Below are 18,756 nucleotides of genomic sequence, written 5' to 3'. Positions count from 1 at the left end.
GTTTGTTGGCAGAGGTATGCATTTTCAGAGTGCTGTTCTACACTTTAAAAAATGAACCACTGTCTCAATGAGAAAAGGTGATGTAACAATTTGCATAGATTTTTTTTAAGTTATTTCAACTAACTAAAGGCCTAGTTAAAAATAATGAAGCCTAACTGCTGATTTGCATTTGCATTTGTCATGAACAAGCCATTATTTTATTTAGCATCATCCAGATTTATCTGTGAGTTGTCTGTAGTCTCTTTGAAAGGTACTGAAAATTTCAAGGAAAAATTCAGCACGGTTCCAGAGACATGCACGAAATTTACCCCAAAAATAGCACTTTTTTCATAAATTTTGTGTGACATTGATATTGAACATTATTATCACTTTACCGAGGCATTGCTAGGCCGGTAGCGTAGATTTACGTCGACGCTACCTGGCTATACCTGCCCGCTGTGCGTAAACAAATGACGTCATAGAAGAACTGTCCGCAGAGGAAAAGATAAAAAGGCAAGAAGTGTGTTGGTCCCAATATGGATATTCCGGATGATTTTCTCATGGATAGTACGACAATGAACAGCAGCCAAAGCAGCCAGCTTGATGAGGACGCACTGCCAAATTCGGAGAGCAGTGCGCGCCAGCCAACACGACAGAAGTTAAAGTGAGCCAACTTTTTATGTACGCGTTACGTGTTGTGATAGTAATGCAAATAACATACATTTGTCGTGCGGTATGCATTTTCTGAGTCCCTCTGTCCATGCCCAGTCACCCAAAATAACAGATATTGGCATGGACGTCGGGCCTCTGAAAATGCATGCCGCCCTCTAAAAGCATGTTATTGTATTATTATCCTTTAAAGTTGAATGTTAAAGAAATAACCTTGTATTTTGTCAGTTTGTTTGTGCTTCATACTAACACACAGTAATACATTTTTTGTAAAGGTAGAAATGTCATTTCCTAGAAAAAACATCATGTTTCTAAAGCAAGGTGAAACTGTTGCAAGCGTAACGCTGAAAATAAGTCCTTGATTTATTTGTGTCAAAACCTTAGCTATATCTCCTACTCTGCTTCAGTAGAATAATTATATTACTTGTTCAATAATACCAGGAACTACTGCGACAGAATTTCTTTGTTTCAGGCTTCTGCAGACTAAAGAAGATACTCCAACTGTTGTCGCAAGTGTTATGCTCCAGCACATTATAGTATATATGCACTGATAATTTCTAGCAATGACTGAACCGAGACAACAGAAATATTGAAATGCTGATATATAACCATACCTAAAATTATAACATTTCACAAAAAAGACCACTTTAAATTTTGATGGTTTATGTCACACTTTGGCTTCATTATTTTTGAACTAGGCCCTAAGATGAAATAACTTAAAAAAAAAAAAATCTATGCAAGTTGTTACATCACTTTTTCTCACTGAGACAGCAGTTCCTTTTTTAGAGTGTAGTTTTCAGAATATTTTCTGCCAAATTAGAAAGAAATATGATGCATGTGGTTGCTAAACTTGGAACTACTTGAATCTGGGGTCTTTTTAATTACAGAGGTTTTACAGAATATTTTTCTTACGCTGTCAGTGAAAAATGAAAGCGGTTTGGAGCATGCGGACAGCTGACGGCATTAAATACACATATGCATCACAGCTTTGCTTTTTCGTGTCTCCAGTGTGTCTGTCTCTCTTTCCTTTGTCATTTTCCCTGTGCTGTCAAGTCAACCTGTAAAATACTTTAAAGGGGAACTATGCAACCATTTTTACCTTAATTTTACAGTTTGGGAGTAATTGTAATCACTAAATGACTTATTTTGCAGAGAATGGGGGCTCTCCCCCTAAGCGTCTGTCAGGATTGGGTTTTTCCGGTTGGGGTTTGTCTGTCCCTTTTCTCTTGTCTTTCCGTGCTGTCCTTGGTGGTGGTTCTTTCTCTCTCTCTCTCTGGTCACGCCCTCTTTCTGGTTCATTCCATGCACACCTGTCCTAATCAGCACCTCTTGCCAGGGCTTATTTAAGCTCCTCTGTTCTCCTTGTTCTTCGCCAGATTGTTGCGCCCTGTGCCTACTTTCCAGCTCTGTTTTCTTGTATTCCGACCTGCTAGCCTCAAGTGGTATGACTACTTGCCTGTATCTTCGACCACGCCTTTTGCCTGATGATTCTGTTTTTGTTACTCTTGTTGGGACTGCTTCGCTGTGTACCGGACCCTGTTAACTGTTTTAGTAAACAGCTTTTACCTACAGAGCCAGTTGTCTGTGTCCTGCATTTGCGTCCAGCCATATCTGACGCTAGTCCTGATAGCGTCTCTACTTTAGGGACATTTATTCACCTTAAAATCAGTTTTTTCACCCTGGATGACTCTATTTAGTTCTTAATTGTATTAATTTGTTGGTTATTCTTCTCATTTTTCTGTTTTTTAATTAGTTTTATTGTTTTAATTGTCTCATAAATTTTATGAGGACAATAGTATTTTATGTGTCAGGTACAGCGCTTTGTGGCATATGTTTTAAATGCTATATAAATAAAGTTGAGTTTCCCCGGTGTCTTGGACGAGAGTCCTGTGTTTGGCAAGAAACACAAAGTGCTTCACGGCACTATAACAATACATACCGCCCCCGCCACCCATCAAGGCACCGCCGAGCTAACGAAGGCTTTATTTCTACATGTTCATCTTCCTTCTTACATGAAAAGGCAAAACAAATACACTGTCTGCGGACCAGAAAAAGGTGTGGTGACTGAGTGAGGGGTCACTCAAGGGTCAACCTCAGTCTGGCTTTCTCGGAAGTGATTTTTTAATGACAGTTTTGCAACATATGCACTCCGAGCTGTAGGGGGAGCTCTGTAGAGAAGAATGCAACCAAAAAACAAAACGACGAAACAGCAAAAAAACAACTGGCCCATCCTTGCATAGTTTGTCTTTTAATATAAACCTTGAAAATTAGCCAGAGGTAGGGGACTGAAAACTTTTTTTTGGTTGCTACCCAAAAGAACAGCCATTGAAATTGTTTGACTGTAATGTAGAAATCATTGTATTTCAGAACAAAACCGCAGTTCAAGGCACATTGTTCAAAGTGTGTGTGTGTGTGTGTGTGTGTGTGTGTGTGTGTGTGTGTGTGTGTGTGTGTGTGTGTGTGTGTGTGTGTGTGTGTGTGTGTGTGGGGTCACAGGAGAAAAGGAAGAAGCAGACAGAAATTGAAAACAAGAGGAGACAGCTGGATGATGACCGACGACACTCCAGCATCTCAAGGTGCGTGCGTACACACACTCACACATGACCTCACCACACATACAGTTGTGCTCAAAGGTTTATATATCCTGGTAGAATTTAGTTGGGGTTTTTTTTTTTTTTTTTGGTCATTTTTCAGAGAGTATGAATGATAACACATACGGTGCAGTCTGCATTTTGGACATGTCATTCCACAGAGACTCTCACTGAAGTGATGAATGATAATCTGCTTGCAATTGATTCAGACACCACTATGGTTCTGGTGCTGTTAGATCTTAGTGCTGCATTTGATACGGTGGATCACCATATTCTACTCAATAGGTTGGAGAATCATTTTGGGATTACTGGGAATGCCCTTGCATGGTTGACATCATACCTGACCAGTCATTCTCAATGTGTCTTGTGCAACAACGCTACCTCAGTGACATGAAATTTGGGGTTCCACAGGGGTCTGTCTTAGGCCCCTTGCTTTTCTCCCTTTATATAGCACCCCATGGGCACATATTGCGGCGTTTTGGGATTATCTTTCATTGCTATGCTGATGATACTCAGTCATACATGCCGATAACTGCTGGTATCTCATCCACATGAAATCCTTAGAAGATTGCCTTGCATCGGTGAAAAGCTGGATATCTAGCAATTTCCTACTTTTGAAGTCAGACAAGACTGAAATGATGGTTCTTGGTGCAGTGAGACATTGGCATCAATTTGACCAGCTAACGCTACTGCCAAAGTGAGGAACCTTGAGGTGATTTTTGATCCTACGTTGTCCTTTGACCTACACATTAGGGATATTATGAGAACTGCTTTCTTCCACCTGTGAAATATAGTGAAAATCCATCCCATCCTGTCTAGGGCTGATGCAGAGACACTGATCCATGCATTTGTTTCTTCTAGATTGGACTACCGCAATGTTCTATTTTCTGATTGACCGCGGTCCAGCATTGGGGCTCTCCAATTGGTTCAAAATGCTGCTGCCAGACTCTTGACAAGAAGCAGAAAGTTTGACCACATTACACCTATGTTGGCATCTCCTCACTGGCTTCCCATCTCTGTGAGATCAGATTTTAAGGTTCTGCTATTAACCTATAAAATGATTCACACACTAGCACCTCCCTACTGAGATAACCAAGTGAAGTCCTATGTACCAGCCTGGGCTCTGCGTTCTCAGGGTGCATGGCTACTTTGTGTCCCTCAAGTGAATAAAAAGTCTACGGGCCACAGAGCTTTCTCTTATCGTCCACCTGTTTTGTGGAATGATCTCCCTGCGTCAATAAAAGTCAGATTCTGTAGACACCTTGAAGTCCAAACTTAAGATGTATTTATTGTCCCTTTTGTATGGTGAGCATACTGGCATAGTACGGTACTATGCTTCCTACCCTTTTAAATTCATTTAATTAGTAAACAGAGCGGGTCTCTGCCTCAACTTTATCTAAAGTTTGGGTCTGTTAGTGAAGATTAAGGTGCGTTTACACATAAGCAAGATGCGTTACGAATGTCATTTTTCTGTCATTCGTGACGCATTCCTGACATTTTTAACATGACTTAACGCATCTGAATAGGTTTCTTAATAGTGCGTGTTGGTGTGTGATATTCTTGATATTCGTGGAGCATGTTTTTGCCTGTCAAAAAATGTCACACACCACCCTCATTTCGTCTCACGTCTTGGAGGTCGCAACTGAGCGTGTTGATCCATCTTGATGAGTAGTGATCCTTAATAGAACGTGACAACATTCGTAGTGGTTCCTGTGATGGTTCTTGGAGCCCAGACTGTCACGCGTTATTACAAAGTGACACGGAAACTGTCAAGTTTTGACACGACTTGTAACGCGGCATCACATTTCACTGTGTGCCACGACGAATCGGTTTTCTGTCATGTGCGCACAATTGAACTCAGCTCCACAGCATTCAGTTTGATGCAGTATGCCGAAGAGGAACACTGACGCAAAGTCAGCCATTCCACAGTTCCTGCTGAAGCTCCTCAGGACGCTCCTGCAGGTGTTCCACCTGCTGTTGTAACGATGAGCGGGAGAACGAGTCTGAACAGAGGAGCGAGAGGAGTCTCACATGCAGCCAGACATCTCGCACCTCCTCCAGTCCGGCGGAGGAAGACGCGCAGCGCACAAACCATGCTGCCACCGCTTTCAGTTTGATTGCTGACACCAAGTCGGCCTAAAAGTCTCATTCAGTGCCCTCAGCGCGCTCCTGCAGGTGTTCCACCTGCTGCATGTGCCTGATGTTTGGGGAAAACACGCGAGACGAGAGCCGCATGAAGCCACACATCTGGCTCTGTCCGTCTCCTCCTCCTCCTCTCTCTGCGCCACTCCATGCACAGAGCCCAACTACGCATGCAGTCACAAAGTTCTTCTGAAAAACTGGAGCGATCTGAATTCGGTTGGATGAATATGGGTGTGTGTGGAGACAATTCACCTCGTTCACAGCGTGGACAGAACTTAACGATGCGCTGTTACGCGCAATAGCGTGGAACACTATTTTTGACCGTGCGTAATGGTTCCTGATAATTCTCCAGCAACACGTGCCATTAATCGTAACGTCTGGTAACAGATTGCAGCAGTTCCTGAGGACACCTGACGCCTCTGCCCCGAATCATCACATTCATGATCGGCGACCAAGAATGTGTACTTCGTGGCATTCGTGAATTGTCGTCGTTATGTGTAAACGCAGCATTAGGGCTAGTGGACGGCGATCACCTTAGTATCTCTTCTTCTTTTCTGTTGCTTAATGCTGAAAAATTATACCTTAAGTGTAGTTTTTCTGGCCGACTGATTCTGTTTCTTTTTCTCTCTGTCTGAGATGTGGCTGGGTCCATGTGCTAGATTAGATGATTTCTGGAATGGACTCGGAAAGGACTCTGCTGCAGGAACAGATCCACTGAGTGATCTTGATGATCCCCCTCCAATGGTGGACTGGACACCTGCATGAACTCTCATTAATTGTTGTTGTGTTGTGTTGTGTTCTGCATTGTAAACCTTTTTGGTAGAATGGCCTTAGCGGTGGGTCACCCTTTTGAGTCTGGTCTGTTTGAGGTTTCCTCCTCAAATCATCAGAGGGAGTTTTTTTCTTACCACCGTCACCTGTATGCTTGCTCTGGGGTTGGTAAAGTTAGATCTTACTTGTGTGAAGTGCCTTGAGGCAACGTTGTTGTGATTTGGCGCGATATAAAATGAAATAAATTAAATTAACACCAGAACTTTTTTCACTCAAGGTTAATGATTGGGTGAAGCCATTTATTGTCAAACAACTGTGTTTACTCTTTTTAATCATAATGACAACAGAAATGACCCAAATGAGCCTGTTCAAAGGTTTACATTCCCCTGTTCTTAATACTGTGTATTGCCCTCTTTAACATCAACGACAGCTTGGAGTCTTTTGTGGTAGTTGTGGACGAGGCTCTCTGATGGTAAAACTGCCACTGAATATGTCTTGGACTTTATTTACATCAATTAAGAAGAAATACAAACAGTATGACACTCTATGGTAAATCTGCATGGAGTAGACAGTTCTCAAAGACTGAGTGACTGTGCAAGAAGGAGTAGAGTGAGGAAAGCCACCAAGACACCCAGACAACCCAGAAGAAGTTATAGGCTTATGCGGCTGTGATTGGAGAAACTGTACAGTCAAATTTTGCATTTTGTATCACCAGTTATACAGCTTCATGATGAAGTGGTATAGAGGAGGATTTTCTTTAAAAAAAAATTCTTAAAATCACCACTCTTATCCTCACTAAATTTGGACCACAGATAGATATTAGGCCATGGAATACTCCACTGAATTTTGGAGGTGATCCGTATCCGGATTCTGGATCAGGATTTCAATTTGTACGCTTCACTTTGTCGGATTTTGAGGATTACATCAATTCAATTTCAGTTTCAGTTTTCAATTTATTTTCATTTATATAGCCCCAAATTACAAAAAAGTTTCCCTCAATGCGCATCACCAAATTTTCACTGCACATTGGTGTTAGGCCTTGGAAGACTCCATTAAATTTTGGAGGTGATCTGGACACAGATACAGATTCTGGAAAAGGATTTCACTTTGTAGACTTTTAAGGATTACGTTAAAACTACTTCACGGATACGACATCACAGTGTAAATCCAAGATCAGGAAGACACTATTTTGTTTCAGCTTGTGAATTAAACATCAGATTGCAACATCTTGATCAGTCAGACCATTCTGGATCAGTATGCAATTATTTCATAGTGTTGTGGAATCCGGATCCGAGTAAACTCTGGGTCACAATGTGAATCTTTTATTTCGAGTCCTTGTCAACCCTTGGCGGATGTCAGAAATCTCGGCTTGCTTTTGTTTGACATTATGTTGACATGTACCTGACATTACATGACGTTGATTTCTTGAATGACAACACACATTCCATGTTTTCCTCTTTTTTTGTTGTTGTTGTTGTTCTCTTATATTTGTTCTCATCGTCACTATGTTCCTTTTATTTTCTCAGAACAGCCAGTGCTCATGCTGTTTTTGTTTGTTCTCTTTCGCCCTTAGTGACGCTCACAAACTACACGTAATAATTTATAATAGATAGATAAACTCTATTTTTTATGAGCGGAAAATAATTTTAAAACATTTATTCAATTATTTCTGCAATACAGCATTTGGTGTCAGTCTCAAAGTTGGGCCCGTCCGTGCCTCTCCATGTTCTGACATCTATCACCTGCACAGTAAGATACTCCCCAACTGCTCCTGTTCCAGAATGTTCAGCACGGATAGTAGATAACACCAGCAGCTCCTCCACACGCTGTTTATACACACACACGCCAAAAAAACATGCACTCCACAAAAATTTCACACATGTGTAAGCTCTCATCCAAGAACCAAGGCTTTTGTTAGCGCGAGTGTTTGCGCTATCAAAGCTATTTCAGGTCTGGACAATCTAGCGGGTCACCGATAAGGCCAAAGGTCACATCGTGTATTCGCCTGCACAGATGTGTGTGCAAGCGCGAGACATTAGTGTACGTGATGTGGGCTGTTGCCGTCGTGTGCTCCAGCTCTATTTTCAGAGCAAACCTTTGTGAGGACATGAGGACACACACGTGCACGAGCGAGTTCACGTATGTGCTCCACAAAAGAACACAGAAACGCTCGGACAATGCGGACGGCTTTGGCGGAGGAAGCAGGTTTTTGTCCCACTCCCACCAACAGGAAACCTCTCGTCCACCCACCACACCCCATTTTTGTCTCGCACAAAGACATACAGGAAGTGTAATCAGGCATTAAATGCCTTTTGAGGTTTAAAAATAAATTTAAATATTTGTTTTCAAAAAGAAGTGGGAATGTAAAAAAAATATATATCTAATCCCTTCCTCCATTTACACACATTTTAAGAAAATGTGCTCGCTCACTTTGCAAACACAGAGCTCTGATGAATGTCCTCCTGTGGTTTTATCATACTGAAAACATTTTTTCTTCAGGCCAACACTTTAGAAAAATCAGGAATGCAAAACGTATAAGTACAAAAAAAACAACAAAGAATGTTCACACTACTTCCAATGGTGCACTCAAAAATAAATTGCACAGCTCAGTTAAAAAAAATAATTGTAAAACAATTGCATGAAGATATATAAGATGTTCCCTTCTCTGTTACTGCATTATTCTCTATTCTCTTCTTCATTTTATCTTATTCTACTCAGAAATGTCCATGCAAATTGTTCCCCTTAATTTTTTTTATTCTTTTAGTTTTTTAACCTATTTCACATGTCAGAATAAATTGTAATACATTTATTCTGACATGAATAAATAAATATAATATGTCAACCTATATTCAACTGCTTTTTAAAACCGAAAAATCCTGTAAGTTATCAACTTTGTAAACTATGAATATGTTAAAACCATGCTGAAAATACTTTTCAATGTAAGTTATACAAACTAGCCAAATTTAGTTTTTTTTTTTGTTTTTTTTTTTTAGAGTGTGGAAAGTGACGAAGCATATTGCTCAAGTATTGAAATTGGGTGTAATTTTGAAGTATTTGTACTTTACTTGAGTATTTCTGCTTTATCATTCTATTCCACTAGAATAAATGGGGCACAGTTGTGTTGTGCTCAACTGGTTCTGGTGCACAGACCCAGGATGCACTGAATAACACAGCATGGAAACAGCAATCCTTAAAATAAAGTAAACATTGCTGCCAGATGCACATTTATCAAGTCAACAGATTAATTAAGAAGTCCATAGGACTGGGCACTTCAAAATGCAATGGGTGCAGACATAGAGAGAAAGAGAGCTGATCCTCCACTTGTACAAACCGTAGTTAGGGAAAAAAATCCGTTATAATAAAAGGCAAGTGGTGTCTGTGTGTTTGCGTATCTGGAGAATCAATAGGGCACCGCAGTCTTGTTTGAGGACGGGTGCTAAAGGGGTAAAATGGAGGATGTGATGTCTAGTGGTTAAGGTGTTGGGCTTGAGACCAGAAGATCCTTGGTTAAAATCCCCGCCTGACTGGAAAATCACTAAGGGCCCTTGGGCAAGGTCCTTAATCCTCTATTGCTCCTGGTGTGTAGTGAGCGCCTTGTATGGCAGCACCCTGACATCGGGGTGAATGTGAGGCATAATTGTAAAGCTGATGATATCTGATGCAGATGGAAAAGCGCTATATAAATGCAGTCCATTTACCATTTTAAAATATGGCGCATATGACGTAATTTTCCTACTACCGGGGGACAAACCACGGCATTTTCAATAGGTTTTTGGGCAAATTACATGCAAAAAAAAAAAGGGGGGGGGGGTAAAAGTTGGAGAGGCTCCACAGTATGTCGTTGAAAACAACAATATATAGTAAATTGCTTTATAAATACAAAGGTATATGTTTTAGTTACCCGTGCTCTAAAATGTGGTATCAATGCACACACACATCACTTAGAATCACGCGGTTTGTGATCCACAAACACAAATTTCTGATTTCTAACTTGTGTGTGGGTTTTTACAAATAAATGTTTATTTGCAAAACTGAAATTCTGTTTGTGAAGGGTGATTCAGCATTGGTGGATCACCCGCACACACACATTCATCACTTTGATCAGTTATGCAATATGAGACATTCTCAGCGCAAAACTGCAGTTGAATACCGACTGACATATTTGTGGATCACAAATATGTCAGTCGGTATTCACATTATTGGCAGAATTATTGGGGGGGGCTGAGGGGCTTGGCTCATTATTGGGGGGGCTTAAGCCCCCAAGCTCCCCCCTTGGCGCCGCCACTGCCGACACGACATCTCCCATCTGCCTCGCCTTTTCTTCTCCACTGGGAACCAAAAAAAAACTTTTTGTGACTACTTCAGTAATTGCAGCCAAAAACAAAGCAGTACACTATTTATCCATGTGAAGTTATGCTGTGTATATATTGCGCAACGGAACGGAGGTCCCCGTAAGTGGTGAAATTCCACGATATCACGCAGGGTTTACACAAGGCTGTGGTGCCCTGTTGAAATCCACAAAGAGCTGACTTTTGTCCTTTGGCATACTTTTTTTATTTATTTATTTTTAGATTTTTTCCATGAGGATTCAAGTGGTGAAATAGCAATGTGATCGGATCAATATTTTTTGAGAAATCAAGTAATTTTTGTTTTGAATTCAAGCTTGTTTATGTCACACTTCCACAATAAGAACCTGAATTTCAAAATAAAATCCTGTGAGGTTGCTGCAGACCTGACAGAATTCATCAGTCTGTCCATCCTCTAACATCCCAGACAGCAGACTCAAATCTGGACATTTTCTGTATGCATGTAATCCCAAACCCAGAATTAACATGTCGCACTCCGGACAAAACAGAATTGTGTCTCAACAGTGCAAATATAAAACTTCAGTTGTACTGGTTAAGCAGCTTCAGAAAAGCTTATTGAAGACAAAAAATAATTTTAGAAAATTTAACACAACTGAAAATTAGCTGCAGATTAGCTGCACGGTGTCTTAGTGGTTACCACTGTTGCCTCACAGCGAGAAGGTCATGGGATTGATTCCCACCTATGGCCTCTTTGTGGAGTTTGCATGTTCTCCCTGTGTTTTTGTGGGTTCTTTAAATAGTAGGTGTGGGTGTGAATATGTTTGTTTGTCTGCATGTGGGCCTGTGACAGACTGGCGTCCTGTCTAGGGTGTACCCCGGCTCATGTCCTATGACTGCTGGGATAGGCTCCAGCACCCCGCAACCCAATCTTGGATAAGTGGTTGAAGATGAGTGTGTATGTGAAAACAGATTAAACCTTCAATAAAGACTTTCATAAAAGACAAAAAAATTTTCAGTGTCAATACTTTAAAAATGTAGCATTACTGTAAACAGATTTTCCCCAAAAGTCAGCTGTCCTCTCTATATAGTACAAATGACCACATCTAGAACCCGTGATTTCTGACGGCTCAACGTCCTAGTTACGTATATGACGCATTTTATAAACAAAGTGCTTGTTCTAAATATTGCTGAACTTTCTACCACTGTTTTTTTTTTTTTTTGCTTGTGTTGCTGGTCCTCTGTGTATTTTGAAGCAACTTATATTTCAACAACAAAAATGTACTGCATTATCATCTACGGCCACAAGATGGCAACGTCTACACAGGTGACACACTGATCTGAATAAGGAGGTGGGGATGGGTGTTAGGATGAGCCCCTACTCAGGACTCGACTTGTCTGCACTTTATGGGACAGCCGCAATGGAGGAGGGCGGCAGGGCTACAGCAAGGCTAGCTGTATAATCGTTTGTTTTTAAACATGTATTACAAGGTAATGATGAACCACTGTGCATCTTGGTTCCTCCTCTTATGTCCGTTCAGTGGTGTCAAGAAGCAGAATCACTGAGTTCTTTTTGCCTTGTACTATAGCATTAATTTGCCCATTGGCTTCTGCTTGTTAATGCAGTGTTTGCATGATAAATAATGTGAGTGAGCAGATGACCCCCCCCCCCCCCCCCAAAAAAAAAAAAAAAAATCTTAAAATAGAGCCTTGGTTGTAATTTGTTGTAATTTTCCCATATCATCAGTGCAGCTACGTCTCTATGCCCAGGTAATTGCCGTGGAGATGAATGAAAATTACTGTGCTGGCGGGTCTTGTTTCATGAAGCAGTCGTACCATGTTTCAGCAATAAATGAAACTTCTTGTACGTTTGTTTTCCTCCTCGTGATGTTTTTTTTTTTTTTTTGACAGATACAACCAATTATCTGGTGTAATATATAGCGTACGTGTCCTGTTTATTTAAATAGAAATAATATGCTTCTGTCCAAGCCCTCTCTCAATTTGGACAGCAAAATATCTTTGTCCCACTGACTGTGTGGGCATGTCTCACAAAGAAAGCAGAAGTCCAGGCATGAACGTCTGACTCTATACAGTGAGGTGTTGAACAGACTTAAATTTTGCTTATAGGAGAATTCGTACCAGCACAGATGTAGAATGTTGGTACTTTGGGGTGTTTAACATTAAACACAAAGCAATGTTCCACTGTAAAACTGGATAAAACAATTCGGTATAAAATTTCTCCTTAAATGAAACTTCTGAATATGCAGTTGTTAAAACATGCACATAAATGGTACTGCTCAGCATTTAAATGTGCTGTACCGAGAAAACTGAGTGACCGAGACACTGAATAAAATATGTGCAAGAACAGAAAAGTTTGCGAATGATGGGAAATACAGCTGCTTAGTACAACTGGATGCGTGTGTGCGTGTGTGCGCGCGCATGTGCGTCACAGTTCCGCCCTTTGTCTGCTTCGTTAGCAGTTTTTACTCGAAAGAACAATAGCAGAGACATAACTTCACCACTCTAGCTTTAAAACCCCTCATGCACGCTCATGTGTGAGAGAGAGTGTGTTTGCTTACGCATGAGGAAGTACATTAAGTGATGTCATGCATTTGAGTAGTAGGGTGTGGTAGGAGAGAGAGAGGGAGAGAGCGTGTGGGGGCCAGGATAGATTCAGTACCCTGGAGACCGTGCAGGACTGGGGTATGAAGAGTGTTGAATTACTGTGTGTGTGTGTGTGTTCTCTCTGTGTGACGTTCTCTGGAGCCGCTGGACAAAATAATCATTGTACTGTTTCATTTCATCAGAACTGTTCAAAACATGACAACAAAAATTGAGGTAGAATTTAGAGGATAAGAGGTTTGTGAACTTGACAGTAAATAAAGCTGCGTGCGAGCATTGGGAAAGGGTGGGGTCGGGTTCGGAAAAAGGGGAGCTTTACTTGAGAAATTCTTGTTGCATCACAGCAGAGGAATTCATACCAAGCACAGGTCCAGATTGTCTGTGCAACCCAACGAAAAGGAGAGCGTTTTGTCGCACTTTTCCGCGCGACATGCCAGGACTGTCTGACAGCTGCGATTAAGAGGCACTGTTATATTTACCTCAAAGCATGCCAAGTATTTGCTTTGATATTAGCTTATCAACAGAGGAGGAGGGAGCGGTGCTGGAGAGTGTCAAAGATAAATACTACACACGGCCATTTGGCCTGTTTTAAAAGAAATAAACATTCTAAATGGAATCGGGATGAAGATACTGAATGAATTTAAGAGCTAGAGGCCAGTCGTCCACTAATCTGTCCTATTTCTTACATACAGTAATGAAATAAGATTCCCCTCAGAGGTAAAGATGCTTTCTTCCGCTGGAGCTGAAATTTTATTTGAGCCACACTAAATAGTACACAGTTAGATATGAGGCGGGTTGTTGTCCATTCGGCTGCTCCCTTTTTTGGGGGGGGGGGTCGCCACAGTGGATACAGCCAGATCCGCATTGGTAATTGGCACAAGTTTTTTCACCGGATGCCCCTTCCTGACGCAACTCCAGTTTTACCTGGAGAAACACACACAGCCTCTGGCATTCCAAAGAGGTCTCCCATCCAAGTACTAACCAGATCCTGCTCTGCTTAGCTTCTGAGATCTGACGGGATCAGGCTGACACAGAGCAGACCGGCTGCATTAGATATGAGGCAGGTACTGATCCAATATTTATATCCGCCAAGGACAATAAAATAATAATGAAATCATCAGCCTTTATTTATTTATTTATTTGTCTGTCTCTTAGCAGGATTATGTCAAAACTACTGCACGGATTTTGATGAAATTTTCACCAAAAATAGGTATTAGGGCAAGGAAGACTCCACTGAATTTTGGAGGTGATCCTGATCCAGACTCTGGCTCAGGATTTCACTTTATAGGCTTAAAGTATTACGTCAAAACTACTTCACAGATTCTCACAAATTTTCACCACAGATAGATATTAGGCCATGGAAGACTTTTTAAGGATTTTAAGGATTACCTCAAAACTACTTTATGGATTGTCACGAAATTTACCTCACAGATACATATTAGGGCTTGGAAGACTCCACTGAATTTTGGAGGTGATCCAGATCCGGATTGGCAGTCGTCGTAAATCTCAGTTTGCTCTTGTTTGGTTTGGTATCAGTTTTGTATTGGCCAAAACTGGAAAGGATATCAGAATATGTTTTCTTCAAGGGGAGTAGAATATTTGTTTCATAGATTGAGTTGTTTTGTTGGATTGCTAAGTTAACAAAGTACTTCCAGATAAATGTATTTATTAACAGATTAAATGTTTAAAGACAGGGAAAATGGTATCGGATTGATATAGAGTATGTGCAAATACTGAAGGTTCCAGTATCAGTATCATAACAGGCATGAAAAAGTGGTATTGTGCCATCTGTAATATTATATTATTGCTATATATAACATTTTCCATAAAGATTCATGAGATACAGTATTTACTTAGAAATTGATAAAAATGTTTGTTTGTTTGTTTTTATCCTATCTTGCAATATTAAAGGAAGAGGATCAAATCCGGGATCTGCCCCTTGATCAGGAGCCGGTCCTGGATCTTCTTTTGTTCCTGAGCCACCAATTTCCATGAAATTCAGTTTTGTAATTTTGCAGATAGTCAATTAAACAGGAATGAAACTATAACATCCTAGGCTGAGATTTAAATATAAATAAATATATATATATATATATATATATATATACTATGTAATTTTCTTAATTATCTTTGGTTATTTTTAAATCAATGATATTTGGGCAAATTAACTCTCTTGCCTGAGTGCAAACCAACCATTTCAGTGTTTTCTTTAATTTCACATTTATTTGTGAAATGATGCTGATGATAATAAAACCTAACAGTTTAAAATCATTCAACCCAATTACACTTCACACTCTGTTTATTATTATTGTTTTGAACATTGTTAGTGTACTTGTTTTAGTTCTTGCATGATTTTATAATTCCAAATAAGAGGATTTCCTTTTTAATGTCCAAAGGTTCCAAAGATAACAAAGATGGCAAAAGTTAGAGAGGAAAAACGTGATTTGTAACTGCTGTGATGGACATTGAGTTGGTGATTAAAACTTATTTTGCCATGTTTTAAGCCAAAAAAGGTTCACAACAGAAGTTACTTTTGTTATTGCAGTTGGAAAACAGGAAGACAGTTTGCAGTCTGGGTACCGCATCAAAGCATCTTTTATTTTTGTTTAAATGATTTGCTCATTATCTCCTTTATTTCTTTTTGGTTTCTCATTTCCCTTTTCTCACTCATCACATTTCTGATTTGTTTGTGCCCCATTCTAGAATAAATGACATTAATGACATGCTTAAATGAGGATAAGGAATTTTGTTATTTACTGGCCTGGAAAAAAAAATTCAATAAAATCTCAATTTTGCAGCAGTTTTAACTGACAGATTTTGTGGAAAAGTAAAATCTTCCTCTGGTTCAGTTTGAACAAAGGTGTCCATGTGTTATGTCCCTTTCTAGTCAAAGGCACTGAGGGAGCGCTGGTTGTTAGATGGAGCTCCAGAGGAGGAGGAGACCCAGAGGCGTCTGCAGGAGGACGAGGTCAAAACCAAACTCCTGGAGCAGGTCATCCTCAGGTCAGCATCTGAATGGAAATGAATTGTAGACTGTGTGCAGGTGAGGAGGTCTGATGTGGGTGAATGTGGCGTATTAAATTGCCATGAGGACAGCAAGCACACACACGCGCATGTCCATCAAAACACGGGACGTGTTCTGCAGCTGTGATGTCCAGGACCAGAGATGTCTCAACAGTACAGTATATAAACAGTATGGCACTCTGTGGTAAATATGTATGAAATAGACAGTTCTCAAAAACTGAGTGACTGTGCAAGAAGGAGAAGAGTGAGGAAAGCCACCAAGACACCCAGAAGAAGTTATAGGCTTCTATGGCTGTGATTGGAGAAAATGTGCACAGTGTGTGTTTTGCATTTTGTATCACAAGTTATACAGCTTCATGATGAAGTGGAGCAGAGAAGGATTCTCTTTCACCAAAACATCAAATCTAGGCTTGCATCTCAGATGTACCTTCTGGCAAATTGTAGCTGAACTTTCAGCTCTTCTTTTTAAGAAAATCCTCCTCTGTACCACTTCATCATGAAGCTGTATAACTGGTGATACAAAATGCAAAACATGTACTATGCACAATTTCTCCAGTCACAGTGACAGAAACCTATAGCTTCTTTTGGGTTGTCTGGGTGTCTTGGTGGCTTTCCTCACTCTTCTCCTTCTTGCAGACTTACTCGGTTTTTGAGAACTGTCTGCTCCACACAGATTTACAATAGAGTGTCATGCTGTTTGTATTTCTTCATAATTGATGTAAATAAAGTCTAAGACATCTTCAGTGACTTGGAAATGTTCATGTATCCATCCCCTGACTTGTCTGACGAAAACCGGCAATAAAACTGGTTATTTGCAGGTATTATACCAAAGGGACTGATTTATATCAAGTTGTAGACATTTGGTTTGACTTTGAGTTTAAGGAAGATAATTTTAGAAAGTTTTATATTGAGAAGCCTGATTTACTTTTAATATTTGAAATCGCATAAATAAATGAAAATAGGTGAAATACCAAGGGGCCGAATACTTTTGCAAGCCAATATATGTTTGCGTATTGGTTAAGGTTAGTGTTAGATTACCCGTAATAATAAGGTACAGATGACTTATTACTTTTTATTGTCACTAGGATAACCCACCATCTTGGTATCTGTGATATCATCACTACCTCCCGAACGACAATACGTGGGATATGTGCAAAAAAATCAGCTTGAATACTTATAAATTTTTGTACGCCATTTTTTCATACATTTGGCTGTGAATTTTTCCTGAGGAGTGGATGCTGTACATTCCCCCTTTGGCAATAAGCTGTGCTACTGCCACATTTTCACTTCCATTCATTATGTAAAAGTTCATCATTGATCGGACACGGCGCAGTTGAGTAATGTTTATTGTATTCCATGGCACACTCCATAAATTGTTGGTAAATGGTGAAAAAAAAATGCAGCAAGACATGAATTCTACTCAGTTGTCTTTCTTTTTTGTTTGTTTCCAGCCACCGTGCTGCACTTCCATTGCATATGTCAGGTGCCCAATACGGACGTGCTAAAAATCTCTCTCAGGCAGACCTGCGCCTGTTCACTATCAAAAAGCCTTATTTGTGCTATCATCATTTGTGGAATATTTCAGGAAGGGTTTAATTACAAAATCCACCCCTTAGCTACACTTGTGTTGGCAACCTCTCTTGCTAAAAAGGCGTATAATAAGACACCTTTAACATATACGTGTGTTTTTGTGTACTTTGGTATTTCTGATCCAGGCTGGAACAAGAGATTGAAGAACTGGAGACAGGCGTCCCAGCCAATAAGGGTGTGGCCAAAGAAAATGGAAGTAAGTCCAGTACCCATGGCAACATAAGGTCATGCAAGGAACCATGGAAACAAGGGCCTGAAAAGCCATGTCAGAAAGAGAAAGCGAGCTAATTCAGCCCCTTAATTTCCTCTATTAAATCATTGCCTGCCTCTGGAGATTATTAAAACGATATTTCCTTTCATTCTTTGTCTCTCTGATTTGTCAACCACCTCTCCTATACTGCAATACTCTGGTGCCCCCTGTAGGTGAGAATGGAGTAGTGCAGACCTCTGGTCAGACTCCCAAGAGAGAGGTGACGGGGATCCAGGCCAAACTGTTAGGCCCGAGCCCCGACCAAGCAAGTGCCGACAACCCCGTCACCCTGGTGTTCATGGGCTACAAAACGGTGGAGGACGAGCAGGAGAGCCGCACGGTCCTGGGAATGGAAGGGGTAGACGGCAACGTCAAGGCCGAGTTCGTAGTGATCGAGGACGGAGAGGGAAAAGCCGGAGGAGAGGCGGCCACAGAGGAGCAGGCCCCACCCAATGGGAGCATGGCGGAGACGGAGAAGGCCAACGGAGGTGGAGAGGAAGGAGATAAGGAAAAGGAGAAGAAACAGACCTGCAAATGCTGCGTGGTCATGTGAGGGCCGGGCGAGTGTGTGTGTGTGTGTGTGTGTGTGTGTGTGTGTGTGTGTGTGTGTGTGTGTGTGTGTGTGTGTGTGTGTGTGTGTGTGTGTGTGTGTGTGTGTGTGTGCGCGCGTACGCAGGTGAAGGTGCACCATTGCATGCGTCTGTATTAGCAGATGTGTGTGTGTTATTTGTGTCTGTGGGAGTGGGTGTTAGGACGGGGAGGTGGGGAACACTAACAGTTACACAGCAAACAGTGAGAGCCAACACTGCAGCTC

General features: G+C 40.9%; 1 protein-coding gene across 1 annotated transcript in view; it reads left to right on the top strand.

Moving 5' to 3' along the window:
- Nucleotides 1-18,498, top strand: part of palm1b (paralemmin 1b) — a 45,787-nt gene extending 27,289 nt beyond the window's left edge. The window contains 5 exon segments of the mRNA XM_034195300.1: nucleotides 3,145-3,205; nucleotides 3,208-3,224; nucleotides 15,966-16,081; nucleotides 17,818-17,888; nucleotides 18,116-18,498. Of these exon segments, the coding sequence (XP_034051191.1) occupies nucleotides 3,145-3,205; nucleotides 3,208-3,224; nucleotides 15,966-16,081; nucleotides 17,818-17,888; nucleotides 18,116-18,495 (645 nt within the window). The 3' untranslated portion in view covers nucleotides 18,496-18,498.
- Nucleotides 18,499-18,756: the final 258 nt, after the last annotated feature.

The sequence above is a fragment of the Thalassophryne amazonica genome, chromosome 19 (genome assembly GCF_902500255.1).
Source record: "Thalassophryne amazonica chromosome 19, fThaAma1.1, whole genome shotgun sequence".
Classification (NCBI taxonomy): Eukaryota; Metazoa; Chordata; class Actinopteri; order Batrachoidiformes; family Batrachoididae; genus Thalassophryne; species Thalassophryne amazonica.
Note: the sequence above shows the minus strand (reverse complement) of the source record. Positions and strands in the feature narration are given on the sequence as shown.